Source organism: Xylocopa sonorina, chromosome 9, assembly GCF_050948175.1.
Source record: "Xylocopa sonorina isolate GNS202 chromosome 9, iyXylSono1_principal, whole genome shotgun sequence".
In the NCBI taxonomy this organism is placed as follows: Eukaryota; Metazoa; Arthropoda; class Insecta; order Hymenoptera; family Apidae; genus Xylocopa; species Xylocopa sonorina.
The window spans coordinates 9,217,065-9,244,726 of NC_135201.1; the positions used below are offsets into that span (position 1 = coordinate 9,217,065).

The window sequence follows — 27,662 nt, forward strand, 5'->3', positions numbered from 1 at the left end:
AATGGATCCATCGATCAATAAATACATCGATCGTTCGTCTAATATATCATCAGTGAGCCAACGAAAGATTTCGAACGCAACCAGATCGAACGTAGCCGCAGCTTGAATTATGTAGACAGTAACGAATGGTCTTGGGGGCAATGTTTCGAATTCAGCGACACCATAGTAACGGCTAACGATAGGTTAGAAAACTTCGAACGCTTGGTAGGGGCTGGTTAAAGTTAAGAGTAACGTCGAAAACGAACCTATGTCACCCGCGTTGCAATCACAGCGTGGATGGTCGTCGAACTATGTCGTTATTCAAAACGAAAGAGTGGTGGCGAACGAGCTGTGGAGCAAACGAGACTTTCGACAGACACAGCTTGCTGGCCGCGCCGTTATTTGGGGAGGACAAGAAAGATGTAATCGTGGTGGGAAGCCACGAAGGTTATTTAAGGATGTACAGTCCATCCTCCCAATGGGTGGACGAATCGAAATCGCCTACGAATTACAAGTCCACGGACTTGATGATCGAGACTCGAATAGACGAGTGCATCGTGGATCTTAAAGCGGGGAAATTCGTCTCGTAAGTGGACGTTAATTTTGACTCGTCCATCGGAACGATTGAGATATCAAAAAACGAAAGCTTTTCGAATTAGCACCGATCTGTGAACGATTTTGTGCTAATGGTTGTTTGTTGCAGGGGTTCGCAAGATCTACGTTTAGCTATATTGACTGGCACCAAACTGCGAGTATACAACGTGATCCTCGCCGACGAATCCCTCGAATACGGTTTGTTTTTCGACAGTCTTCGACTACTATATTTCTGTTATTACTTGGCGCGATTTCGCAAGCGACTCTAAATCGACGACAAAGTTGCCAGTTAGAAAAGATCGCGACAGCTTTCACGAGAAACGCTGACGTGAAACAGTGCCCCCGAGCTAAGTTCGCAAACACCCGCTGGACACACGACGGACCAAAAAAGAATCCTATCTCTCTATTCAAAACTACAATTTAATATTCAATATTTCCTATATAAAATGCTCGATAATTTATAATACTTTAAATCGACAACAGGTGACCGTTGCGACTTGAAGATCGCTTACGAACACCAGTTACCAAGATTTCCAGCGTCATTGACCACAGGATCATTCGGTGGTGTTCGAGGAAGGGACTTCCTCTGCGTCCAGTGTCTGGACGGGACTCTTCTCTTCTACGAGCAAGAGATGTTCGCGTTCAGTCAGGTACTCAGGAATCGACTGCTACCAGAGCCGATCATGTACGTCTCGCGATACGATTTGTTCGTCACAGCAAGCTCCTCCTGGTTCCTCGAATGCTACAGGCACGTTACGAGGCGCTACGAACGCCTGGATACGTTGAAACCGAGGGTAACGTTGAAACAGCAGCAGTGATCTTACGTACGATGCGTGTCGTAGGTACCAGAGCATGGCAGAATGGACGAGAGCCAAGGAAGAGGCCCGAGGCGACGCCGCGGAGGAACGCGAGGAGCAACGACGCGGCGGCGGTGGCAGAACCCTGGAGCCAGATTGGAGTTTCAACATCGGCGAGGCCGTTCTCGCTCTCGAGGCTGTCACGCTGAGCAGCTTCGAGGTCGGTATAGTGGTTCTAGGCGAGAAACACCTCTACTGCCTAAAGGACAACTGCGCCACGGTGAAGTACGCGAAAAGGCTCGAGTACAGGCCGCTCTGCTTTCAAGCATACGTTATCGGTAATTGCCCAGTGGTAGTGGCCCGAGCGGCGAGCGACGCGTTTAATCGGCTTTTAAACGACCGCCTAGGAAACGAGCGCGCTAATTGACCGCGATGTGCTTTCAGAACCGGATGGGAAGTTGATGGTGCTCGTAATCGCCGACACGAGCACTCTCGTGATTTACGAGGGCAGCACGCTCAAGTGGTCGGCCCAACTGCCGTTCCCGCCGGTCACCGTCGCCAGGGTTCAACTTCAGGTATACAGCGTGCACTTTCCGGCTCCCTGAGCTCTCGTCGCGAAGCCAGGGGTCACGGAAATGTTAGAAGTCGGCGATGCAAGCTCGTCGCAAGGGGTAATCGGAGCACGAAGAAGGACGAGCGTCGTCGGCAATTATCGTTCGCACCATTATCTTCTCGTTATCGCAGCGCGCAGCGTTGAGCAAGGTTGTCGTTATTGTCTTTCCGGGAGATAGAAGAGCCGAGTGGTGCGTGCACGAGTGGCCGCCAATTCCCAATTAATTGGCTCGCCACTGGGTACGCGTCTCTGATTCGGAAGCACGCTGCGATAACGATTGCGGCGCGATCAACGATATTAGGATTCCTCTGAGTCCACGGGGGTCTATGAAACGGACGATACTTTGTATTCGATTGTTCGACGAGTTTGCGTGCTATAAGCTTTCGCATTTTTCCTTGTATCAGAAGAATTCCACGCTCTCGGATGGTAATTGATTCATTCCAGTGTGCGTTGATTGCTTGATCAACTATTGCTTAACCATTCGCTTGGTCGAATGTCCAATGCTTTCGTTGGGTTTGTAGTTAACTTTATCAGTAGTCATGTGACGTACTGACGATTATAGGTACGCAGGTATGCGGTCGATCAGTCCAGCTCGCGTTACAGAGCGCAGCTTCGAACAATAATTATCGTGCTTTACGATTTCAGCACCTGCAGGGCGCGATCGTGATCTTGTCGGAGGATGGGCGATTGGAGGCCTGCTATTTAGGTTCGGAGCCAAGCTTATTCGTTGCGCCACCCCTTCATCCTCGTGGTTATGATTACGTGGCAGCGGAACAAGAGCTGTCGAAACTTCGAACTCTGTTGAAGAAGAAGAAGGATCCCGGTGAGGGTAGACGGATCATACGTTCCATGTAATTTTGACGATTTTCGGTTCTGCTTAGCCTCTCGAGGCCTTTCCTCAATTATTTAATTACTGTATTTCACATTTGCGTAACTTTGTGGCTCGCAATATTCACCTCTCAACGCTTTCGTTTCTTAAATGATATTTCAATGCCCGCGACAGTGGATCAGACGAACGAAGTGGAAGTGGACACAGAGCTGATAATCTCCATAAACGTGTCTATGGACGCGAAACCACGCGCACGCTCATCCAACGACCAGTATTCGGGAGACGAATTGATCTGCACCGCAACGATCGAGCTGTCCTCGTACACGACTCTTCACGAAGTTCAAATCTGCGTGGACGTCTCGAAACCCTTGATCGCGACTAACGATTTCCACGCTCTTCCAAACCTTTGTAAGAGACTGGCGTCGTCGCGTTCATTTTTCCCCGAAACTTCGCCCGAGGCCCCAACTAGTTTTAACGCGCGGCCACAGTTCCATTATCCACTACGTCCCGCTGTTTATTTACGAGGCGTCTGGTTTTCCAGGCGAACGACACGTTGCGGAGACCGAGGTGTACGTGGTGGGAGACGGGCCACCGATATCCTCGGAGATCGCGGTGATCGTGACTTATCGTACCGACGCTGGCATCCTAAGGGCGCTTCGCAGAACAACTCAGTTACCGTTAAAGATGATGCTGAGAAGCTGTCCACCTGAGAATGCGTCCACTTTTGCAACCGTGATCAAATGCAGCGACCCTTTGCTTCCTTTCAGCCAGCTATTTCCTGGTAAACTCCCATTAAAGCTAGCTCCTTGTGACAAATGCAGTTGTGTGCTTTTTAATCTGAGAATGCAACTAGTGAGGATTATACGAGCATCGTGAAAATTGGATAAAAATGTTTGAAATATACAGAGTTCAGCGGCGACCAGTCTCAGAAGCAAGGCTCGAACGCGCTGGGGCTACGACACGTGCACAGTGACCAGACGGTCACCGTCGTTTCCGGCAACGCCAGTAACCGTTATCGAGTGCAATCGAACGACGGACTGTCCTCGACCTTGGTCGTGCAACGGCTGATCGATAGATTGAAGGATAAGAGCAAGGGCAGCCTGAAAGCCAACGTAGGACAGAATCATCTTCAGCTGGTGCACCAACGGATAGAGGCGCACTTTACGGCTCGACGAGAGATCGATAGGATAACCGTAGGTTTTTGAAAACGATCGCGTTAACCCTTTGCAAAGCCTTTCAACTCTTTAATTTTCTTCTCAGATATTTAACAAGAGAAATACAATCTATTAGGTATGAAAGGGTTGACGCGAGCTTTCTGTAAACTTTTAGTTTTACTTTGCAAGGAAAACCTTAGCTGTTGTTTTGATCTCTGGAAAGTAAGAAAGAAGTAAAGAAAAGAGTAGAAGAAAGTAACGAAAGAGAGCAAGTACGAAACGGAGGTGCAATGTTATAAATATTTGTAGTGACTCTCTGATGGGAAAAGAATGCAGAGAATTGAAATCCTCCGCAGAACCTCTCCCCAATGTCTAATAGAAAAAGCCAGGTTTAAGTTAGTCGAGATCACTCATTACTCCCCAGTACCGAAGGCTGGTCGATTCATCCGCACGCGATTTGTTCGTTTTCGAGGACAGAGCGAAATCGGGCTGCTGACGAGCCAGCTGAGGAACGTCGAGAGGAAGATGCTGCGAACGGTCAGAGAAAAAAACGAACGATCTTTAACCGACACTGGACTGCCGTTTCTCTTCGAGTCGACCTGCCGCGCGATCTTCACGCTCCTCGAGGATCTCGTGAAAGCGCGCGCGGTGAGTTCGCGTTTACGCTGTTACTATTCAAGATGATAGGATGCGTGTCCCACTCGAGAGTGAAACAATCGCAAGTTGCTCTCGAAAGTCGAATTAATCAACGCACAAGTGTGCGCGCTGTAGGCTAAACTAACGACTCCCTCGAATAAGTGTTCTATTCGCAATAGTATCGTTTACTTTATGATATCGAGACATGATCCTCTCCTCAGGATCGAGATCGAACCGCGCAAGAGCTTCGATGCAGCCTGCAACTGCTGCTGCTATTGTTACGACTGAACATGAGCGAAGACAGATACGCGATGCTACGCGCAGCAATTAATTTCGACCCGTGTCCAACCGATGGAATCGTAAGTGACCTCATCACTCATCTCGATCCGCCCCTGTCTATCCATCTGTATTCGTAACGTTGCATCTCTCTGTTGTATATTATCGTGAAACAGGATTGGGAGGAAATCGCAGACGCCGCGCTGAGCACTCTTCTCAAATCAGTCTCAAGAAAATCGGGGATCTCAGAGGCCAAATCGTCGACATGGGGCACTCTGACTCCAATCGTTTCTGGAAAAGAGTTGAACAAACTGAAGAAGCGTCTGGTCCACGCCATCGAACGACTGGACGGCTCTAGGGAGTCTGATATAGCCGAGGTCGAGCCCAACGGCGAAGCCAGCGATCTCGCATCTGTTTAACGCTCTGTATCAACACAGTCTCGCCAAAAAGTGGACGTTACAAGTACACACGTTTCTCATCAAAGCAGCACCGTCATATATTTAATATCACGTTCTGTCCATTGTTCTCGAGGTGCGCTTCTTTGAAGAAGGAGAGGCGAGCCGCTTGTGCTTCTTCTCGCACGCGGTGGACAAGAGGGGCAGGTGTTCCCGCAGTCGATGCACGGTAGTTAAATAGACGTCGTTCGACGAATTCGAAGAGGCAATCGCGATAATCGTGCGTGTATCCTTACGTAAGCGAAGCTCGCGGTCCGAGCCGCTTACGGGGATAATTTTATTCCGCGCGGTCTGTGGGCAACGATCCGCGGCGCACCGCGCGCGGCATCCCGACAAAGTCGTTGAAACGCGTCGCTCGAACCGCGCACGGCCGGGATGATTCATCCCGGCGCCGTGATTCTGCTTTTCCGACTTGTTAATTAATAGAAGGATCGCGAGCCGAGAGAGGTTCGCCTTTGACTCGGGATCGGCGACAATGCGTGGCTTTGTTCGATAATTTTCTTATAGTTACACGCTTGGCAGGCGTTCGAATAATGCCCGCGGGATACCGTGCGTAATTGACGCGCGCGTTGCCAATGCGGTGTTCAGGTGGAGTCTCTCGATTATTCGAACAATCGACGCCTGAGAAATAGTAATAAATGAAAAAAATATCAGTCCAAGTCGAAGAAGTTCTTCTTTCTCGAAAATTCTGTCGCTTAATCATCCAGCCATTCAATGATGTAGAACGTAATATCAAATTCTAACAGACACGTAGTTTCTACTTCCAACTCGCTGGATGTTGTATTGAATCTCTTTATTCAATTATCTGCGCGTTTGCCATTTGTTTAACCGATCGACATCGCGTGAAACATCCGATTCGCAAAAAGCGACCAAGCACGTTTCAGTGGCGATAGCGCAGCTTTTGTCCCGAGGTCGTTTCGAAGAAGGAACGTTCACGGTCGGAAGCGACGCGTTAGAAGAAAGCCCGTATCCTCGATGAGGCATCGAGCGACAAAATAGACACGCGAATCTTTCTCTTCCCCTTTCTGCCTCGTCCCCTCGATATTGGTAGTCACAGGGAGGCCTGAATCCGCGTCCCTCCGTCGCGATGCGTATTCCTGTACTTCCTACTGGCGCTTTCTTTCTTTTTCCAAAGGCGAGACTCTCCATTCACGTTGAGGTCATACGGCTGCGTGTACATAGCGTCCCGATAGACGAGACGCCAGACGCACCGTCGTGCGCAGACAGACCTCGACGCGTACACACCTATTACAATAATACCACGGTTAACAAAAGAGACGCGACGAAGCGCGACACGATACAGCCGGCGTCTCCGTGCAACGGAGATTACGCGGAAACTCGGCAAACAGTTTGCAAGCCAACCTTCTCGGAAGAAAGCGACGATTACGATTCGTTTCCAGCTCCAGACCGGTAATCTCCTCGTCCAGCGACGCTCGATCGTGTCTCGCGAATTGCCATTGCAAACGATTCACCCGTGTCGAGGAAAGTCTGTCGCGCGCCGTTTCCCGCCGCGAGAGGCGAACGGTGCCCGCGGTTAACGCAGGACGAGTCGCCTCGTGCCGTAACCGCCTCCGGAAGCAATTGATTGCGAGCGCCGCTAATTAGCTCGCCATATACCGATAAAGCCTGCCTCTTCGCCACGGCGAGCAAGAACGACCGATTCGAGTCTCTCTCCTCGTCTTCCTCTTCGCCACCGCATCGCGCGCGCTCCACGCTCTCTCGCTCTCTCCGCTGCCCCCCTATCGGCCCCCCTACCCGCCTGACCGACCCACTCAACGTACGATCATCATCGGTCTGGCTAAGGCAGGATACGTCGTTTCCGGAAACGCGATCAAGATTACGCACGAACCATACGCCGCAACCTTCTTCCTTTTTTACACACCGGGGATTGCGTCGCGCGTTCAACAACGCAACGGCCTCGAGAACCTGCTTCGACGAGAGCCAGGGTGCTGGGGTTTGAATTTCCCGCTGCGACGGGTGTGCTACCGCGCTTGAGGACAAACAGGGTGTCTTTCCAGGCAAGTGTATCCTTCGTTATTGTTCTCTAGCTCTTGCTAATTCGTTGACTCTTCAGGTACTCCTCTTTGGGAACGCTGGAAGCCGTCTTCTAGGGATAGCAGTGGAGGTTTGGCAGTGGTGTTACCTACAGGAAGGAAGAGGAGTATTGGTAATTGTTTTCTTAAAGGTAGTTTAAGATGTAAGAGACCTAATCGTTTATTATTTTTCAGTTATCGATGAGTACGGTGGATCGAGGAGGTACCAACGCACCCTCGGGTTCAGCAGGATTATTAGAGAATAATTTGTCACGTTGGAGACAACTTAATAAGGGACGACTATAGTTTCGACTACCTTGGACAGGAGGCAACGAGTATACTGAGAGAAACGTGGTCGAACAGGCTACCACGATACCAATTCCCATAAATATGCTCGCGCGCGTGCATTTCCAAGGGAACGTATCCTAACGGCAACATCGTATTTCAGAGCGAATTAAGACAGACCTACTCGCAGCGTGCGCCAGTCCTTATCGAAATCAAACAAGGGAACGTTTTAGCGGATGACTATTCATAGGCGGTCCCGGTGCATGATTTAGAAGCGGACCGTCTCGCTGGATTCCCGAACAGCCTGAAGACCACCAATGGAGTTCTTTCGAAGGAGGGTCGCCGTCAGAGCGGGGTAATCAGGGATAACGAGGCGGTCGAAAGGAAGAGCCGAGTGGAGGGGGAAGAACGCGGTTAGAATCCTCTCAGGACTCTCGTTCCGGCCAATTACACCGCCTCCTCGACTGCTACCCTAAATACCTATTGCCTCTCTTTCAGAGGCCGCGACGAACCCCTGGGAACCGTTCGAGGACGCGTTCGCGTCTACCTGCGATGCGTTCACCCGCGTTGATCCTTCGTTGCGCGATCGACAAATTATCGACAAATCTGCTAACCCCCCAATAACGTAGGGATAGCGATCGCGCGGTAACTTTGGATTGAGAATATCGATAGTTGGTCGGTCACGTTACACGCAGGCATTAAATAATTAACGAACGAAGGGGTATAATTTCGATAAACGTTATCTAACGTCCGCAGCTGCGTTCCTGAAACGGTTACCGGGACCGTCTCGATGGATACCGCCCTGTGCGTAATCGCGATTATTGCACGCAGGACTATGCCACGGATCTAAAGTTTCGCGTAGGGTCGATCTTCTTATAGTTTGACTGGAGAGAAAGCATCGTTCCGCCTAATGGATCCATAAATCATCCGTAAGTGGTGGGGACGGTGGTCTCAACGGCGGTGGGCGACGGCTTCAAAGATTCGACGAAAATCGTTAAACCCGCGACGAGGGTCGGAGAGATGAGCGAGCAGATAGGCAAGAGTCTTGCCCTAACGACTCGCTTCCGCGGCCCTCGCAAAATTTACAACCCGTGCCCCCCTCCCTCGCCTCGTCGTTAGCTACAAACACAACCGCGCACGCGACGTACTTCTCCAATCCCTGTACATGCACTTGTATACGCGATAGAACTTCATTTGTACGTACGAAATTTCCATAGACACGCGATTACGCGAACCGTATTTACACACGTTAACCGTGGCTCCTATTATCTGAACCACAGCGGCAAGCGTTCCAATTATGTATGAAAGTCTCTACCACAAAGACGAGCACGTTCGACAGTAGGCTATTGTTCTTAGTTTGTATATAAACAAAGCTCAATTGGATGTATAATTGAATCCACTTATTTATCTGAACGTGAACTCCGACTGTTTGAATGAACAGCGACAAGCAGTGGGGGCAAATCAGTGGACTCCTCGTATACGTCTCGCTCTGGCTACAATAATGACATAACTCCTGAAACAGCAGACACGTTTTTCATCGGAGATACAATTAAATAACTTCAAGCCACGCACTGTAAACACATTGGAACGCGTTCCGTATCGTGAGAGGGGTTGCTATTGTATACATCGAAGCGAACAGTTTTTCGCGTCACGTTCATCCTCGGAAGAGGTTCCGCGCGTGGTTAATTCGCCGAAAATAGAGGCAGCTCGCTTAAACCGCGTCGTCATAGAGCGGCGAGAGTAAATAAATTTCCAAAGACTGGAATCCGTTCGTAGAACCGTTTCTTTCGAACGCGCGTAAATCACGAGGCGAGCGTCGCAATAGGAGAGGCGAGTTGTCGGTCCGCGGCGCGTCCCTCTGAGGCGAGTACACGCGTCGCGGATAGGTTATCCGGGAATCGAAACCGTTTGACTCACGGCGGAGACCGCGTCGCGGCGTTTCGAGAAAAGACGCCGCGCGTCCCACGCCTCGGACGTCTGTTCAGCGTTCCCGACTGGTCCGTTTATTTTGCCAGTTCAAACAGACTCGCGATCTGGTAACGCCTTTTCGCAGAGCGCAGTTCCTCGCGCGTGAAGCAGGCCTTCGACGAGCGGCGATCGCCGAAATCGACGATTTGTATCGACGATCGGCGTGGGTCGAGCCGGGAGGGCCGTGATCGGTGACTCGAAGCCCGTTGCGCTCGACGGCATAGCCTTTTGAGGTCGCGAGAGATGTATGGCGCACGCGAATATCCCGAAACGACCTTGTCACGAACGAGTCGAGCTATTACGCGCGTACACTGGATGCATCATAGCACGCGATCGTGCAAACAACAGACGCGTCGAGAGAAACGATGCGAGGCGAAGTTTTCGGCGAAACGTTCCTCTCGCCTAGTCTCTGCCCACCTTTGTCTTCCGCTGTATATTTTTTTCTAAAGCCAACCGCGCGATGTATTTGTTATTCGAGCACGTAATCCGCGTTGGCTCGTAAATTTCGATACTCGTATACAGTACGATACAGTATCGACGAGCGTACGAATCGATACTCTGGTAAAGAATGTCGAAACCGTCTGGTCTTCCTGAAATATTTGAAACTCGAGAACCGCGCGCAGAGTTTTGTTACCGACTGTACGCGCGGACTCTCACGAGCCGGCTCGAGATCGATATCGGATACGCGATCGCGCCTACCTACGTTTAAATCGATCCGATACATCTTGCCGTTCGCGAGGCGCGGCAGCGGATCGAAACGCGGTTGAAGTCTCGGTTTGGGGAAGAGGGAGGACAGCGCGAGGCAACAACGGTATTCTTTTTCGTTCCGTTTCCGTTCACCGTATCGACGCGTACCACGGAACGTGGCTTCCGAATCGCTCGAACTCGACGTTCGCTCGTAGGCGAAATTTCTCCGTGCCCGCCGCAGGGCGAAGCCGGAGGAGCACGCCGCGCGCGCGAGGTGTTCGCACGACCTTGCGCTCGTTACGCAAAAGAAAGCAAAAGCGTGTAACGCGGTTGCAGTTCGACGTCTTGTTTCGCTGCAACCGGGACACCGTTTCGGCAGCGACCGTCTTCACGAGCGGAGAGATGGAACGAGCGAATGCTAATCATCGGGACAGTAGTATCATTCCGCTTTTTCAATCTCGAGAGTTGGATACAAGTGTTTTTTTAGTCGCATCGAGAGCGTGTCCGTCGGCTCGCGTGTTGAATAATCGATGGCTCGTTGCGGGAAGAACGATCAAAGGCCGGTGTTATGTTTTTGCCACCCGGATCGAAGTGGCGAAACAAATCTGGAAGAGCCATCGACGTCTGTAACGCAGCGCGTTCCGCTGGTAACGGGCAGCGCAATAAAAGCCCGCGGGTTATTAAGCGGTGCTCTTGAAAGCAGCGTCAGCGGGTCGCAAACAACGGAGCCCGGCTTCTCTACACCGGTACATCGGCTTCTAGGTTTCTTACCGTGGCTCATTGTAGGGGCGCGCTTCCACGAACGAAGCTAACAAGGTAGGCACTCGTTACGAATGTCCGCGGCGCGGGATGCTCGGCATCGCTGAGACACGAACAAGTCCGGAGGAACGAAGAGAAAGAGAGAGAGAGAGTGAGAGAGATAAGGAGGCAAGGTACGGTAAGGATAGCGAGAGAAAGAGGTTTCGAGGGAGAGGAAAGGCCAAGTACCATCGATAAGCATCTTCGATATGTACAATAGCCAACAGACTTGGCAGCATCTCTCTCTCTCTCTCTCTCTCTCTCTCTCTCTCTCTGCCTCTTTCTCTCGTTTTCCTTCGTTTAAACCGATCCGGGTCTCCGTTCACCCTGAGCCGCGGAACAAGAATGGAAGAAGGTGCATTCCGCCTAGCCTATTCTTTTTTCGCGTCGAGTCGAATTGATTATAAACTCGTTAATGGTATCGAGGTTGACGCTCGTGCCGCTAATCGAGCGCCGTGGAAACGCTGTTTGCGCGGAATCCATCGCAGATACCCTGGCTACGGGTAATCTCGTAAAAACGCGGTATTATTGAATACGCGCGCAGATACGATTATCGAAGTGGAACGCCGTCGATAGGACGCGGCCGGATTTAGGAGACGGAGCCAGACGTGGCCGCGTCTGAAAAGCTCGGCGATTCTCGAATCCGGCTGGGAACGGAACCGAGTCAAAGTCCTCCGCGGTCAAGCTCGGGGTCGCCGCGGTTCCCCCGAGGAATCGGCATTTTCCAGCATGCCGATCGAACAGGGACGCGCGTGATAGCCTCTCCTCTTTTCTTCTCTTTACAGCCCGCCCGGGGAGATAAAGTGTTTATTTCGCTGTCAGTCATGTGTACGCGTCGCGAGCGAACTCTTTTTTTCCACCGATTGTTTCTCTCCTCTTTTTCCTCTCTTTTTTTCCCTCTTCGACTTCCCTTTCTTCTTCCCTGCCTCCCGCTTCGTGGCTCGGTCAATTTCCACGCCACCTTTCTCATCACTGATCCGCGCACTCACCGTGATCCGTCTTATCGCCGGTTCCCGTCCAGCTGCGAGAGACGTCCTCGCGATCGACCACGCCGTCGAGAATACACGTTGACGAGAGAGGGTACATCGCTCGACGGACGCTCGCCAGTGCGATCCACGTTCGAGCGTGAACGAAAATTTTCAAACGACCGTTTAATCGATTCGGTACGCCGTTAACGCAGAAACGAGGGACAGTAACAGATAAAGATAAAGAGAGAGACTTCGACCGAGTTCGAACGTTCTCCCTCTCTTCGTCGAAACCTCGCGCAGTTTCTCCTCCGCCGTTCTCTTCACCGGTTCCGAGCGAACCCACTCTCTATCGGAGGCAACTGCCTCCTCCTCCTCCTCCTCCTCCTCCTTCTCCTCCTCCTCCTCCTCCCCCGACGTCGCTACCTTCTCCTCTTCCGCCCCTTGTTCCTCCAGCTTCACGTACTGCTCCTCTACCGCCGCCGCCACCACCACTCTATCGCCGCGTCGTCGTACCACCACTTCCACGCTGTACCGACGACCATCTCCGACGTAGCCACCACTCTCGGCTGGCTTCCAGTTGCCTTTCCCCGCTGCGTGTGCCACTGGCTAGTCCCGACGGCTGCCAGGCACTGGGAACGTCGTTTACACGACGGCGATATACACCAGTGGCGGAGCCCGGAACGGAACTTTAGTGCAGCTGCGGCGGGCAGCTGACGCGGAATCGTTCGTAGTCGCCCGCGAACGCACCGCGGTACACGGATATCCGACGGGACACGCGGGTTCGCCAATCGGTTTGCGACGCAGCGCTGTAGCGCGCGCGCGGTTCACGTGAAACACGGCCAGAGGAGAGCCGTTGCGGAGTGTGTAGAGTGCAGGGAGTAACGCGGGTTTCTCGAACACCTCGGTACGCATCGGGCTTTCCCGCTCGTCAAATGAACCAAGTCTATAGGGGCCAACGGACGGTAGCCTCGTCGACGCGTTGGCGTCGAGTGTCGCACGGGTGCGTGGCGATCTTTCAACGAAATTCTCGGCTCCGGTAAGTCGATGGGACGGATACGGCGGTACAGTTGGAACGATACCGCGGTTTAGAGGCAACGTGCAACGGACAGGCCTTGGTTGCGAACGCGCATTGCGACACTGGCGAGTTGTACAGTAATCGCATCGTAATCGAGCGACGCGAGATCGGTTTAGACAACTGACAGGAGGATTATTCATGGACGAGCCGCGCGGATGAATCAGGGCGCAGGTAGAATTTCCGCGACACTGAGGCGGATCGAAGGGAGAGAAACGGTGGATCGCGCACGGTAGAGGATCGAAGACGGCGCGTAGCCGTCTGACAGCTGAGTACGCGGTTCTAGATGTCGCCAGCGACGAGGTCCGCTTTGTCCCGCTGATCGCTCGAGACTTGCCGGCTCTTCTCGCGTTCTCCTTTCCCCTGATTTTCTCTTTTCTCTTCCCTTTTATTCTGTTCACCTCGCCGCAGCTGGAGAGCGCTGGAGAGAAGGCTACCCTCCGTGCGGCGAGGATAGTCAGGCGGACAGCGGCGCGTGCATGGGCCAGCATACCGAGGCGCGCGCGCACGCGGCCTGGCAGCCGCGCAGGCCCTTCTCGTTCTACGCACCTGTTCCGTTGTTGTTGTTCCGCCACGGCGTGCTCGCTTGCCTGCACGCGACAGCTCGTGCCACTTACTTCCAGTTACTTCTCGAGCGCCGGCTTCTTTGCCGCCCGTAGGAACGTAGTTTCGCGTCGTCCGTCGCGTCGTCCGTTTTTCAGATCGACGGACTCCTCCTCTTCGTCGGATCTACGGATTACGAATATCTTAATCGAACCGGATCGTTCACTCTGTTACTTCTGATTCGATACCAGTCCACGTGACGCGACCTTGTATCGTAATCGGTAACGTTGTTCTCTCGAACGATTAATTAGAGGCAACCTGATTACGCCTTGGTCAGCGATCCAGCGGTTTCCGCGAGCGTGTTCAGGCAAAGTCGATCGCGAGTGCTCCCTGGTGATCCCGAGGCTCGAGCACGCGAGCCGTAACCTTCTCCCCCTTCCCGTCGCCTTCCCTTTTTTTCTTCCCATTCCGATTATCTTTCTCTGTCTTCTCCTTTCTCCCTCTTCATTGCTCGTCGATCTCCCGATCGCATCTCGCTTTCAGCCTCTCCTTCTCCACCTCGCTTTATCTGTTGTCCGCCCCTCCTGCCAATACCCGATCGAGTTTATGCAAACACAATTCCGCGTTTCGATCGCTGATCGATGGCGTCTCGAGGAGACCGCGGTACGCGGTGAGAAAGAAAAAAAAAAAAAAAGGAACGCGGTAAATAATACGACGGTCATTTAAGCGCGGGCACGCTGTCTTTCCTCGAAGCGATGTAGAGTCGCGTGCACCGATACGTGCGCGCCGTTCCTACGGGGAAAACGTGGCCCGCGTCGAAGATCGGAATCACGCGGAGAGACTCTCGAGTACCACGAGGACTCTGGCGGGAGACGGTGTCGCGAGTGAATCAAGGCAAGCGCGATATCCTTTTCGCGAGAAACTGGACGAACGTTCGCCTCGAGGAAAGCGGCGGTTTACGTAACGCTGCGAATCGAAGAGTACGTATCTTCGCGCGGTTCCCCAGCGACAGTCTTACCCCTCTTGGTTACGATATTCTATATTCGTCGATTATTCGCTCGCTGGGAAGCTTTGGAACACATCGACGTCCTACATTAAGGATGATAAGTTCTTCTTTCGTACAAAGAAGCGGTCGACGCGTAGAAATGTTACTTCCTGAACGGGACTTTTTTTAGTCGGTTCGTCACGGTGTTACAGTCCTTCCACGGGTATGCGGAATCTTATTAATTCCGCGAACGAAATGATTATTAACGGCGGAGCTACTACTAAAATGGTCGAAGTGATCAATTCGTCGATATGCCTGATGTAAAATTTATAAGTTCGCTGTTGTTCGCTCGCGGTGCAGTTTTCTGTACTTTTCCGTGGAAGACACGAATGGGTATATCTTTTCGTATGCGTTTCATCGTTATTCCTTTGTATATTTCAACTGTGCTTTAATCACCGGTAGTTCGAGCCTTGAGACATGAATAAAACCTTCCGGTTTGATTTTACTGTTTAATTTTGTCGCCTATTTTCCGATAACATCTGAATGTGAAATTAAAAGTATGCATTCGCTTTAAAATTCAGTGTTACACGCATAGATTCTCTTTTTTTTCATTTTATAAGATAGCGCGTATTTATGTAACCAGATTTCGTCGAACAGACTCGATTTGATCCGTGGTATCTTTGAAACCAACGCAAGATTCTGCGCGACAGTGAGAAAAGAAACAATTCGATTCTTTGAACTGATTTTCTTGCTCTGGCAACTAGTTGGCGACGTTTTTCTCGCTTCGAGATACGTCTGCACGAAGCGAGACGCTGGAATATTAGAAGAATCGTACCAAGGGGGGCAGGCGTTCACCGCGGTCGCTCGTTGGCATTAGATGCGAGGAACGATCGAAAAATAGTGCCGCGTGATTCATGACATATCCGGTGCGGTCGATTCACCGACTCTTTCTCCCGTTGTTGACACGTTATACGAGCGCATACGCCGGCGGCATTTGCATTTCAATTCTCGATAGCACCGCGGATCGTGCCGCGAACCGTCCGGTTGCGCGCCAGTTTTTCGTCGGGGCCAAGGTGAGCTATACGGATTAGAGAGGGATCAGCCGGCGATAATCAGCCCCGTTTATCATCGACGAAACGCCACGGCACCGCGGACACAACCTGTCGGTTCGTACGTCTTTTTACTACCTGCGCCCACGGACGCCAAACCATTCAGAGAGAGTATCTTGTATACCTTAGCTAAAATGGCACGTCCGTTAGATCTTCATTCTTCGGGATATGTGTACATATCGCACCTCGCGGGGAACGGCGATGCTGCGGACAAAAAGAGCACGTTTTCCAGGAAAAGCGAACGACTGTTCTTAACGATACTATCCAAAAACTAATAGTCTCTAAAACTTATCGATATACTTCCTTCGTTTTCCGTCTCTCCGGTTTCTCTCTCGATGTCGTTGTCCATTTCGTACCATTTACAAGACGCTCTGCGTTGCTTTATCAACCGGCGACGATTGCTCGCACTGCGCGAACTGTAAAACATTAAGACCACATGTAGAACGGTTCTATAGTTAAGGTGGCCGGGTATCGTTGTTCGCTCCCAAACCGGAGATAAACGGGAACAGTCGCGTCCAGTCCATTAAGGTCCAAGAGAGCGTGGAATGCGGGAAAAGTGAAATAGTGAGAGTCAACGGGAGGACGCATGCAAACGAAGGGGAACTCGTTCCATTCCGTCGTGTCTTAATTGTACCGCTCGGCGTTCGAGCACGGAAAACTTCGCTCGATTTTCCACGCTCTCGCGGGACGTCGCGTCCGCTCGTAGGTTTGGCCGCATTTTTTCTGGCCGTAGGAGAACGCGTCGCCGCGCGAGATTCTATGCAAATGTCGGTCGGGCATAATCGCCCCCGGACGAGGAGAGGACGGCATCTCGGTCTGGGAATCCTTGAGGCGAGAACATTGCGAGCGCGCAGACATTGTTCGAACGCACGTTACAACGTTCGCGTCGACCCCTTCGAGCTGCACTCGGCTACCTTTAATAGTCCAAAGAGCGCGTCGGATGACCCGTCGCTGCATTTTCATTCCGTCGACTTATTCAACTCGTTCCACCAATTTGGTCCGCTAAACGAACCTAACCTAATCTCTCACGCCACAAATATATTAGGTTACTTTAATCTCTAATTAATCTATCGTTTGGGAATGACAAACGTTTACGAAGCGTCACTATACCTTAACTCTCGACGATCAAATCGAACACCATGAAAACGTGTTAACACGTCGAACGCTACGTCGATTCCTGGAGACTCAACTTTTCACTTAGAGCGTGAGGACCGTTGGGCGAATTGTTTATACACGGACACATTCCCCGTCCACCTAAATGGGAAAAGAAAACAAAATTAGTCCCGCGTTTAACGCGTCGACCCTTTGCGCTCTAAGCATCCTTCGATAATGTCCAGCAGTAGCTACATTTTCCTTTCTGATGTAAATTACGCGTGTCCCCCATCGCACAGCCGACGAACTGCAAACGGTTAATTTTAGAGAGCCGCCTAGATGCTTGCGTTTTTATTACGTACCTTAAATCTGGAATAAAAAACCCAGCAAAGTCTACAAACTTACAAAACGCTTGAGAAGAAAACCTTCCAAATAAGATCGTAAATCACCAAGCAAATTTTAAAGATCGCAGAAAGGTTAGGTACGCTCTGCGGCCCGCCAAAGACTTCCCCGTAACCGCGCGCGTGTCCATCTATCGGTAAAACTTGTTAGGTCAGGTCTCAGCGTTATACAATTTTATCGTATCGAGTGAAACGCGCGCTCGAACTCGTCGCGTTTGCTCCTCGCGATTATTCGCGGATCGAATGGAAGAGGGCGACAAGTCTAGGAGCGATCGTTTCGAGATCCGCGCGTCGATCGATGATGACGACGACGACGATGCGACGCGGCTCGTAACAGCGCGCGATTCCCGGAACGACCGCAAACCGGCCGTTACGGATTTCCAAAGAAAGATTCCGTAGGTTGCGCGCGTCACTCGTGAAAATATACGAGAGAACTAGCGCAAACATACCAGCGAACGGAAGGTTACGACAATAATCGGATGGGACTGCGGTTCAGCCGAGGAAGCGTCCGTTAGTTCCCTCCGCCGCCGCAGAAACGATCGTTCCACTCTTCTCTTCCCGTTTATTCGCGCCAGGGGGTTTATTACGCTACTGTCCAGCCTTGATCCAAATTCAAGCGCGAAACGCGACCGCCGCCGCGTTTTTTCCATTCCTCGTCGTCTGTTTCTCTGTTTTCCAGCATCTAGCAGAGGCCAGCTGAAACGGAATACAGATAGGAGCGTCTTTAATCGCGGATAAATAACACGTTCATGTATATAAAAGCGTACGAACTCTCTATGGTAGACAGAAGTTGAGGATTGATCGTTGTGTTTTCTCTTTTTTTTTTTTTTTGCCTTATAGCAAACCGTCGTGATCGACGAGGGGCGAGAACGAAGACGCAGGCGCAAACGAAGCATATCGATGAGGAAGATGAGGGTTACGCTGTCATCCCTTAGTCCGTTAGCCCTCTCTCTGGCTCTGGCTTTCATGTCGTCGATCTGTCGTTGCGACGCGCCGGAAAGCATAGTAGGTGAGTGTTTGAACCGCGCGCGCGCCCTGGACACGCCTGTCGACACCGTGACCCTCCTCGCACTCGTGCGGATCCATCGATGATTCCGATTTCGAGATCGAAAGTCAGACGAACGGAGGCGCGAACGAGGCGCGTCACGCTCTATTTACGTGTTTTAAACGGCCACTATTCTTAGCATGTCTCCCATTATCGGTCTTGTCCCGATGACTCGGCAGAGAGCAGGTCTTCGGGGCACGAACATTCGGGAACAGACGCGACAGCTTCTCGCGTTCACATCGGCGTACGTAATTCCATGTACGACGGCTGATCGTCTTGGACGAGTCTCGATCGAGGAGACGTTCTATTCCTGAGGAAAAGAAGGAAATTCATCTCTGTTACCACTGTGATCCTGCCCCTGCATGTTCAGAAGGAAATGAAAACGAATCTGAGCGAGGATGTTCGCTCGAGGTGGAAGTTCTCCTCCTGTTCCATTCGCTGTTACCGCGCGAAGTATTTCTACGAAAGCGGAATCGTAATTCTGGTTACGCAAGGGTAGTTTTTTAGATCGCGATTTGTTTTCTCTTCGATTTCACTGACATGATGATTGAGACCTTGCTTGCTTCCACCGCTGAGGCGAAAGTATTTGTTTTCGTCGTGTCAACCGCGAGGATAAAACTGAGTATCATTAGAAATATTTCTTACAACAATGATCCGCGAACAGGTCTACTGTCTGACAAAATCGAGGTCGATTCTCGAGCGAATATCCTCCGCAAAACGGGACTCGATGTAGAGTAGAACGAAATAGTTGAAAAGGGGGACGAAGAGAACTGTAGATGAGGAAAACGGTCGGCGCGAACGCCAACACTGCGTTCTTACTCGCACGCATTCCTGCGCACTTGACAAAAACAAAAAAGAGAACAGAAGAAGAAAAAGTGAGGAAGGGAAAACGCAACGCGCGAATCGTACCTTTCTAAGGGCTCGTCACGGGTTTTTCGCGGAACCGCGGTGTCCAAGGGGATCTTGGGATCGCGATCTTAGAACTGGAGGGAAAGGAGCGTCGAGACGATTGCGAGAAACGCGGAGACCCGCTTAAGAAAATGGGCAAAAGATCAGGTGAACTTGTCGAAAAGCTACTTCGTTCTAAAATCGAACGAGACTTAGTTTACTTCAAACCTACATCGACTATTGTAATACACTTATTACAGTAAAGTAGGTACAGAGCTTTTCGACAAATTAACCAACGATCTGCATCTGCATATCTGCAAAGATCGTGGAAAAACCGCGAACGTGGACGTTGGAAAAGATCGCGCGGGACGCAGAGGTGTATTTTTAAGTAGCAAAGAGCGTTGTCGAGGAAAGGTACACGACGGTGGAGCTTTTGGGGGCGCAGGTTGTGTTAAAGGAAGGCTGCTTGAAGTGTGCAGGAATACGTGCGCGAGGGAACCGAGAGAGGGACGTTGCGACGATGCCTTTGCTGACCTAACACAACGCGGCTAGGGAAAGGTTGGCCGAACCGTCGACCTCCCGTAGATATTTGCCCTTCGATGCGCGCACGATCGATCCCACCGGATATCGATAGCTGTGTCACGTAAGTAGCCGAACGGCGAACAACCGATCCTAAACGATCGTCCATTTTCGTCCGACCTTCCACCGAGCGAACGGAAGAACACCGCCGTTGTCGCGAGGTGGAAAGTTTCGCGTTTTTCAGCCTAGTAGCAAACTTTATTGGCATTCACCGGGTCTAGTAACTTCCGCGATGAATATGCGCAAACAGAGTGCGGAGTTATACAACAACGTGCCTAGTTAACTGTCGGAACGTGAGCCACTGTACACGAGTAGCGTCTCGCTCGTGTATCCCCGGGTTTCTACGCAACGTTACTTCAAAACGGGCGCGGTTTGTTATTCTCTAATTTTAAGGTACACGTTATACGTACGTCCGAGAGAAAGGCGGCGGGAATGGCAAGCTTCATTTCGAAGCTACTTGGAATTTCAATCGGATCACGCGCGCGCCCCTTCTGCATCGAACGCTGCTGCGTCTCAGTTTATAGGTGAAACAGTCTAGCGAAACAGAAGCGCAAACATTCCCTTTAACGCGTACGCGGTGTTCTCGCTTGATCCTGGTGGGTCAACGCTGCATACGCGATGCATTACAAACAATTTCATCGCTTATTTCTCTAAACGAGACGAAAACGCCACGATCCCTGTCCAGTTTCAGATCCCTAATATCTGATCCCTATGGGCGAGCACCGTCACCGTAGATCGCGGGGTACAAGCAAGATGGGGCGATCGTAACCGATATCTGAGCAAACCGCGACGCGGCTCCTCGCTATTTTCACGCAACCGTTCGCACTGTGATTAGGCCGTACCTCTGCTTGGTTGCAGGTAGCCGGGAGACGTGCGACACAGAGGGGGAAGATTTCACGGTGGACAAGATCCCGAACACCAGGTGTTTCAATTGCCTGTGCAAGGTAAGCGGGAGCGGCGCGAGGATCCTCGAGACGCGGCCTGATGTTTGGAATTCAGCCGCTTATCTAGGTCTATCGGACGCAAAAATCGTTGCGAACGGCGTCCGGCAACGACGCCCGCGGCGACGCGACGTTAGCCGGCGATTTATCGCGGCGACGGGTTACGTTCGTTGACTCCTGGCGACGCTGGTAGGGATTCGACTCCGTTTTCTTGGGCCGTGGCGCGCGGACCGGTGCCAGATGAGCGACGATGTCAATGGGAAACGTACGATCGCGTCATCCGTACCTTTCGATTTCACTGGCGGGACGGGTGCCTCCTCTCGAACCGCTCGGACCTGCGAGACTCGATCGCGACGCTCGATATTTCAATCTGTAAACAATCTGCTTTTTTACTCTCCTCCTTTTTTCTTGCGATTTAAGCTCAAGTTTACCTTACGTCGTCGGTGTCTGACAATTTTCTCGTGACCATCTATACTCGTAGCTGACCGATAGTCGCTTCGATCGATACGAGTGTGTACTTTTCCCCGATATCAGTTGTACACACGGTTGCACCGAAAGATCCAGTGATGCTTCCAGCTGAACAGAAGCTGATCTCTTATAGAACGTTCGATGCACGAGTGTACAGTACGCGTGCCTGTGGCTATTTGAATAAAGAATTATCAATGTATCTTTTCCAATCGAATTGTATCGTACACGGTTCGATTCGTCCCTACGTGGAACGCGAGCAAGTACACAGTCTGCCTTCGACGGACTGTGTAATCTTCGTTATTTTTCAGAGCCGCGACCTTCTCGCGTTCGCTCGCCACGAGACCACCCGTGACCCGCGTTAAATTGCTTTACGTAATTCGAACAGCAGATAAACCTCAAGGGTTTAATTATAGACCGCGATAAGAGGCGAGAGAAATAATTAACGCGCGAGCCGGACGATATACGTGGTATTGCGGACTGGAGGCGAAATCGGGCGTCGGGAAATGGATCGCATCGTCTCTGCCAGCTTCCACGAACCGCGATTACGTACATACGTAGCATATACATACGCGGAGCGTGATAGTTTTTTTCTTCTGTTTCGCAGAACGGTTTCGTCGAATGCAGGAAACAGCAGTGCCCCAGCATAGAGGGTTGCTACACGTTGCTGGAGCCGCACGAGGACGAGTGCTGCCATAGGTGCAAAGGTAACGGCCGCAGGGTAACGGGAAACGGGGACCGCGGACGCCAATCGTTCCTATCGAGACACATTTACATATTGGAGCAGGGGTCATCATATCACAACAAGTCTGACAAAAGAAACGCCTCGAGTCTACAGTACTCTTGCATTTCGATGTGACGTTACAGTTAACTTTGACGGGGAACTGAAAATTATGCGCCTTGCTGGATATTTAACGGCTCTTCGATGTGCTCGGATAATCGGTATACGAGAGCTCGTCAAAGGTCAAAAAGTGACCGATCCTACTTTTAAAATTGTTTCACCATTTTTCGTGCCAAAGTACTCGATTTACATTTACGATTAGAGCTTTGCTCGGCTAGCCAATGCCGTGGTTCTTTTCCATATTTTCCATACTATTCGATGTTTTGCTTATGAATCTTTTTCAATATGCATACATAAAAATATGTAAATATTATGCATAACTTCGTGCGATCCTCTATGCACGCACATGTGTGCGTCTGAGAGAGAGAAGAGAGAGAGAGAGGGGGAGAGAGAGAGAGAGAGAAATGTGTAATTTTCAGTGAGTGGAATGTCCGGGGCGGAGCATTGTTCCCAGGGCACAAAGGCGCTTCTGTTTGTTGAAACGCCGATAAACCCGAGGAACTTCGGCATCGCCGAGTGTTTACACCGGCAGCCGTTGGTCGACAAGATGCTTTGCTCGACTACGGCCTCGTTATCTCTCTCTCTCTCTCTCTCCTTCTCTCTCTTTCTCTCGTCTATTAATTACGTTATATCGTGACGCAAGCTCGTCCCTGTTCGCGCCACTAAACGACCGACAAAATTCGCTTTTCAAACGAAATGCATTTCGCGAAAGCATCCTCGAATTCAAGCTTCCCGGTCTGTCTATAGTCGGTACTTTTCCACTGGAATAATAAAGATCTATTTACACGTATCACTGACATACTCGTTCGATTGTGTGGATGTGCATTGCAGTCGGTACGAGCAGGAATATCAATAGAATTTTTAAAAAATCGACCATCTCTATGGGCTGTACGGACCCTTTAGTGTACATCGTTAATTACAATTGGAAGTACGATTAATTTGAAAGTACAGAAAGTAGATTATGTCTCATAGTGTATATAGAAGCAAAAATATTGATTTTTCTATACGAGAGATTGAAACTTATTTCGATAAATATATTGCAACAATTATTGTAATGGTTATATAGGGTTCCATGAGATTCTTACTTAAGAAGAAAGACCGTGGGTCTTACAGAGCGTCGAGATGTTAATGAATAAAAGTGAGTTACAATTTCGAGGCTATTTACAATGTTACTTAGTAAGTATTTCATGTGCGAAAATTAGGTCAAGCATCAAGCGTCGACTCGACGTTCAAGTGGCGTTTTAGCAATTTCCAGTGCGAGTGCAATGCACATTACTTAGTCAGTTCTTTTTCGTACGAAAGTGGAGGCAATAACGCGTAGCAGAAATTAACTAAGGTAAACTAAATCCAAAATTAACTCAAACGATATCGATCGATGTGCATCATGGTCAGTGGACGCGGAATTGTTACTGAAACGACAGGAAACCATCGCCAGTGATACGTGCGAATGGTAGACCACCCTAGATAATTCGTCACGCCGACGGGGATGCTTCGAATTCGAATGCCTCCTCGTTCTATCTTCCTATCCACGTTTCGAACGTTTACCTTGTTCAATCGTTGTAAGGTTGCATGCGAAATGGAGTCTACCACGGGTCGGAAACGGAATGGACCGAGGGGAACGATCCGTGCAGAATCTTCACCTGCAAAGCTGGTGTGATCACCGAGTCGCGGCTGCATTGCTACACGCCCTGCTCGAATCCTATTCCGCCTGCGGCTGGTCAGTGTTGCCCGATGTGCGCGGGTAAGTGAACCGTAATCTTTCCATTCCTGAGGTGTGTATCCACTTGTTGCGTATCTCAAATCAAAATGCATTGTATTCTATTAATAGATTACACGTAATGGCTCAACGCTTGTCGTTGATACGCAACGGTGGTACGGTACATTTTTACACTGTACCACATAACTATAGTCTGATTTCATCATACCATAGAAATGAGAAATTCAACGTCGTAACAAATATTGCAACATTGCTAGATTGCGATGTCTAAAAAAGTATCTGAAGATCGTACTGAGGAATATTTCGCGTCCGACAGGATGCCACGTGAACGGGCAATTGGTGACGGCAGACAGATCGGTGACAACGACCGAGGATCCCTGCGTGACGTGTAGATGCAACGCTGGCCGACTGATCTGCGCTAAACAAGCGTGCCCTGTCCTGCATTGTCCTAGCTCGAGGATCGTCCACGACCCCGGGAAATGTTGTCCCCACTGCAAAGGTACTGCCGCTTATTACGTAGAAAACTGGTCGCGTAAAAAGTATATTCGTTCCCTCTCTTTTAAACGTCGCTTGCACGCGTTGGTTGGACGAACAGGTAGCGGTAGATACTTTTCACCGCCGAAGGGCGCGTGCATGCTGGGCACGGGCGTCTACAACTCCGGGAATCAGTTCTATCTGGATCAGTGCACGCGATGCAGTTGCTCCAACTCGGCGGTTTCCTGCGTACGCGAGACCTGCCCGGTGCACGACTGTCCCGCGGAACACCAGATCTCTTTCCCAGGCCGTTGCTGTCCACAGTGTCCCGAGGTCGAGGAGATCGAGGTCTCCTGCACTTACGCTGGCAAAACCTACGGGGCGAGTATTCGTTGTACACTGTTTTGTCTCTTGTCTGGAAAACGGAGCAGTCCTTTGGTGTTGCTGGACGATTTTTAAACTTAACGTACAAGTTAAAAGTGATTCTTGGCTTTGTTCAAAGATTTAAAGGTTCTTTTTTGTCCTAGGCAGGATGGCGAAAGTTGGAAGCTTGACTCCTGCAAGGCATGCGCTTGCATGCAAGGCAAAGTGCGATGCGCGATGCCCATGTGCCCTCAGCTGAACCTGCCCTGCCCGCCGAACTCGAGGCTGGAACATCCGGAGGGCCAGTGCTGTCCCCGCTGCGTCGAAAGTAAGGGAGCCCTCTCGATTTGCCCCTTTCCGTAGTCAACTCTGCGGCTTCACGTGCAGACTTTCACGTTTTACACAGGCGACGGCGTGTGCACGGTATTCGGGGACCCGCATTATCGCACGTTCGACGGAAAATTCTTCAGCTTCAAGGGAGCCTGCAAATACCAATTGGCCAGTGACTGCTCTGGACACACATTTAGCGTTCGAGTAACCAACGATGCCAGATCGACGAGATTCTCCGCGTGGACGAAAACTATAGCGATAAAGGTGAGCAGCAGTGCCGGTGATAGAAATCCCAACTGTATACGCATCGTTGAGCAAGATTCTTATTGTACGAGCCGTAGGAGTAACATTCCGTTGCACGTTATGCAGTACTGCTCACAGTTAGTCAAACGGAGTATTGTAAATGGTGGATTAATTTGTTCCAATCCACATTCTCCTACCATTACGATAAACAAAGCTGTTGGTAGATAGTATACGAATGAAGACCAATATTCAATTGATTTAAGACCCCATTTTCCGGTGGTGATAGGTGGGCGACTTGAAGGTAAACCTTGGCCAGAAGATGCGAGTGAAGGTGAACGGGAAGAAGGTGGAGGTGCCGTACAGCGTGGCGAACCGGCTCGAAGTGAATCGAACGGCTGACAGCATAATCGTGAGCACGCACATCGGAATCAAAGTCCTCTGGGATGGGATCAGCTTTCTCGAGGTGTCGGCGCCTACTTCGTACAGGGGTCGGCTCTGCGGTCTCTGCGGGAACTTCAACTCCCTCCCGAAGGACGATTTTACCAATCGAAAGGGTAAACTAGTGCAAGATCCTCAAATGTTTGGCCAGTCCTGGCTGGTGGGGCCCAAGAGAAGCTGCACCAGGCCGAAGCCAGTTCCGAACTTGGATCGTTCGAGGCGTTGCAGGGGACGAAAGGATCATCGGTAAACGGACGCGTTCCAAACTTATTTCATACTAGCTATTATATGGGTACACCAGCTTACACGGAGACATCGGCAGATTTTCAGAACGTGTTAACGAGTAACATAAAAATCAGTATACTTCATTCGTTTCGAGACATATATTAATAACAATAAGCTTTTTATGGATGGAAATGGCAATGTTTTTTATTACGTGACACGTACTGATCTGCCAATATCCAGCTGGCTACGTCACGATACTCTAATCACGCCAGTGTCGGTTTGTACAGATTATGTAACAGGCTGAGGTCGCAGATCTTCGACGCGTGCCACAAGAAGGTGAATCCAACGATGTACTACAAGGCCTGTTTGCAAGACATGTGCGAGTGCCCGACCGAGAACTGCTACTGCGAGTCGTTCACCGCGTACGCGCACGAGTGCAAGAGGTTAGGAATTCAGCTGCCGCATTGGCGAAAATCGACCAGATGTCGAACCGGTTGGGACCAGTTCTTCGCGCCTGGCTCGCTACTGGGCCCTCGTTTCTCTTGATCATCTCCTCTTCGTCCTTTCTCTCGAGCATCGAGACTCAAGTTACGAGCGAGAGGATTGTGATCGACCACTCTCTCTCTCCCTCCCTCTCTCTCTCTCTGTCTCTCTCTATCTCTCTATCTTTGTCCCCGCTCGTCGGATGGAAGCGGAACTCTCGCGGTAAATACCAAGTCCCGCGATACTCTCAGCTAGTCACCGTTTGGCACCACCCGCCGAACGAAAGGATTCGAGCGGGCGACCAAACGTCCACCACCGTATGCCCGTGCCCCGACCACGATTATCCTTCCCTCGTCGCGCGCGACACGACGCCATCCTCTCCTCCTTGCGCGATCCTTTTCAGGCTCGGACGAATCCGGAGCACCGTGCAGTATTTCGGCCGATGAGCAGGCTCGCGGCACACCGTCTACGTCCCTGCGTCCACGCGCTCGACCGCGCGTTGATTCTTCTCTTTCCCTGATACACACATATATATATATATAATGTTATTCTTCTATTCGTAGATTTAAATCGATCCTACAGACTTCAATATTCTAACTTTCCTTCCCTTTCAGTTTTATCGAATTCTACGCAATCTATTGCGCGTATGTACATAAACGTGCACGACCTGTGCAACTAGAACCTCGACGTGACGTCAGCAATTGTATATAGATATCAAGGACCAGCTTGCTGAGGAACGAGTCGATCTATGTTTTTCTATACTCCTCAACGATATCCTTCCTCTTGTCGTTCTTCGCTCCCTATCCCCTATCTTCTCGTTTAACTCTCCTCCTTCTAGTTTATCGTTATGTGTTAAAATTGTACATAGCCCCGTGTAGAGTATAAACATGTGTGTACGCATACGCGGGTACACGTACATATATATTATATATGCGACTACACGTTCAAGTATACCACCAGACCTAACCATCGAAATGTTTCGCAAAGGAGTCGCAGATATACCGGAAATAGTCCAAAGTCTTAGCTAATTTGTATCGACCATAGTGTAGAGATATTCTGGAACGCAACGAGTACGAACAAAATAAATGAATTATATTCGTAACCTGATACTTTTCTTATTAGTATTCCCCGAAATGAAAAGATGAGAGAAAAGGTGTACTTACTGTTCGATTCCTGCTGATTCCGCTTGACCCTCAGAGCCGCGATCGTTCGAGAGAGAGACCAGCCAGAGAACGTCGTCACTTTGCCCTTTGAAACGAACGTGCATTCGCACTGTCGACGATGGCTATCCGACTCCGTACATTTCGAACGGCCTACCCTTTCCCGCGGCCCGTGACTCTCAATCAGAAATGGCGC

General features: G+C 50.6%; 2 protein-coding genes across 2 annotated transcripts; both read left to right on the forward strand.

Annotated features, from left to right (window-relative positions):
* Positions 1–268: 268 nt before the first annotated feature.
* Positions 269–5,297, forward strand: LOC143427225 (protein PTHB1-like). The gene is made up of 12 exons (XM_076901156.1): positions 269–565; positions 683–771; positions 1,057–1,321; positions 1,416–1,708; positions 1,815–1,945; positions 2,629–2,806; positions 2,987–3,220; positions 3,354–3,593; positions 3,719–4,005; positions 4,444–4,614; positions 4,824–4,961; positions 5,055–5,297. Exons 1-12 carry the CDS (start codon positions 291–293, stop codon positions 5,295–5,297), a joined length of 2,544 nt encoding a protein of 847 aa, XP_076757271.1. The 5' UTR covers positions 269–290.
* Positions 5,298–17,517: 12,220 nt separating this feature from the next.
* Positions 17,518–26,907, forward strand: Cv-2 (crosveinless 2-secreting protein). The gene is made up of 11 exons (XM_076901157.1): positions 17,518–17,604; positions 18,115–18,283; positions 20,645–20,730; positions 21,800–21,899; positions 23,598–23,774; positions 24,067–24,249; positions 24,346–24,605; positions 24,756–24,915; positions 24,994–25,181; positions 25,447–25,844; positions 26,111–26,907. Exons 1-11 carry the CDS (start codon positions 17,518–17,520, stop codon positions 26,367–26,369), a joined length of 2,067 nt encoding a protein of 688 aa, XP_076757272.1. The 3' UTR covers positions 26,370–26,907.
* Positions 26,908–27,662: the final 755 nt, after the last annotated feature.

Coding starts and splice junctions, on each gene's coding strand:
- LOC143427225 (XM_076901156.1), top strand. CDS start 291: ATGTCGTTATTCAAAACGAAAGAGTGGTGGCGAACGAGCTGTGGAGCA. Junction 566..682: donor AAAGCGGGGAAATTCGTCTC/GTAAGTGGACGT, acceptor TGTTTGTTGCAG/GGGTTCGCAAGATCTACGTT. Junction 4,962..5,054: donor CGTGTCCAACCGATGGAATC/GTAAGTGACCTC, acceptor ATCGTGAAACAG/GATTGGGAGGAAATCGCAGA.
- Cv-2 (XM_076901157.1), top strand. CDS start 17,518: ATGGAAGAGGGCGACAAGTCTAGGAGCGATCGTTTCGAGATCCGCGCG. Junction 17,605..18,114: donor ACGACGATGCGACGCGGCTC/GTAACAGCGCGC, acceptor TTTGCCTTATAG/CAAACCGTCGTGATCGACGA. Junction 24,606..24,755: donor ACGCTGGCAAAACCTACGGG/GCGAGTATTCGT, acceptor TGTCCTAGGCAG/GATGGCGAAAGTTGGAAGCT.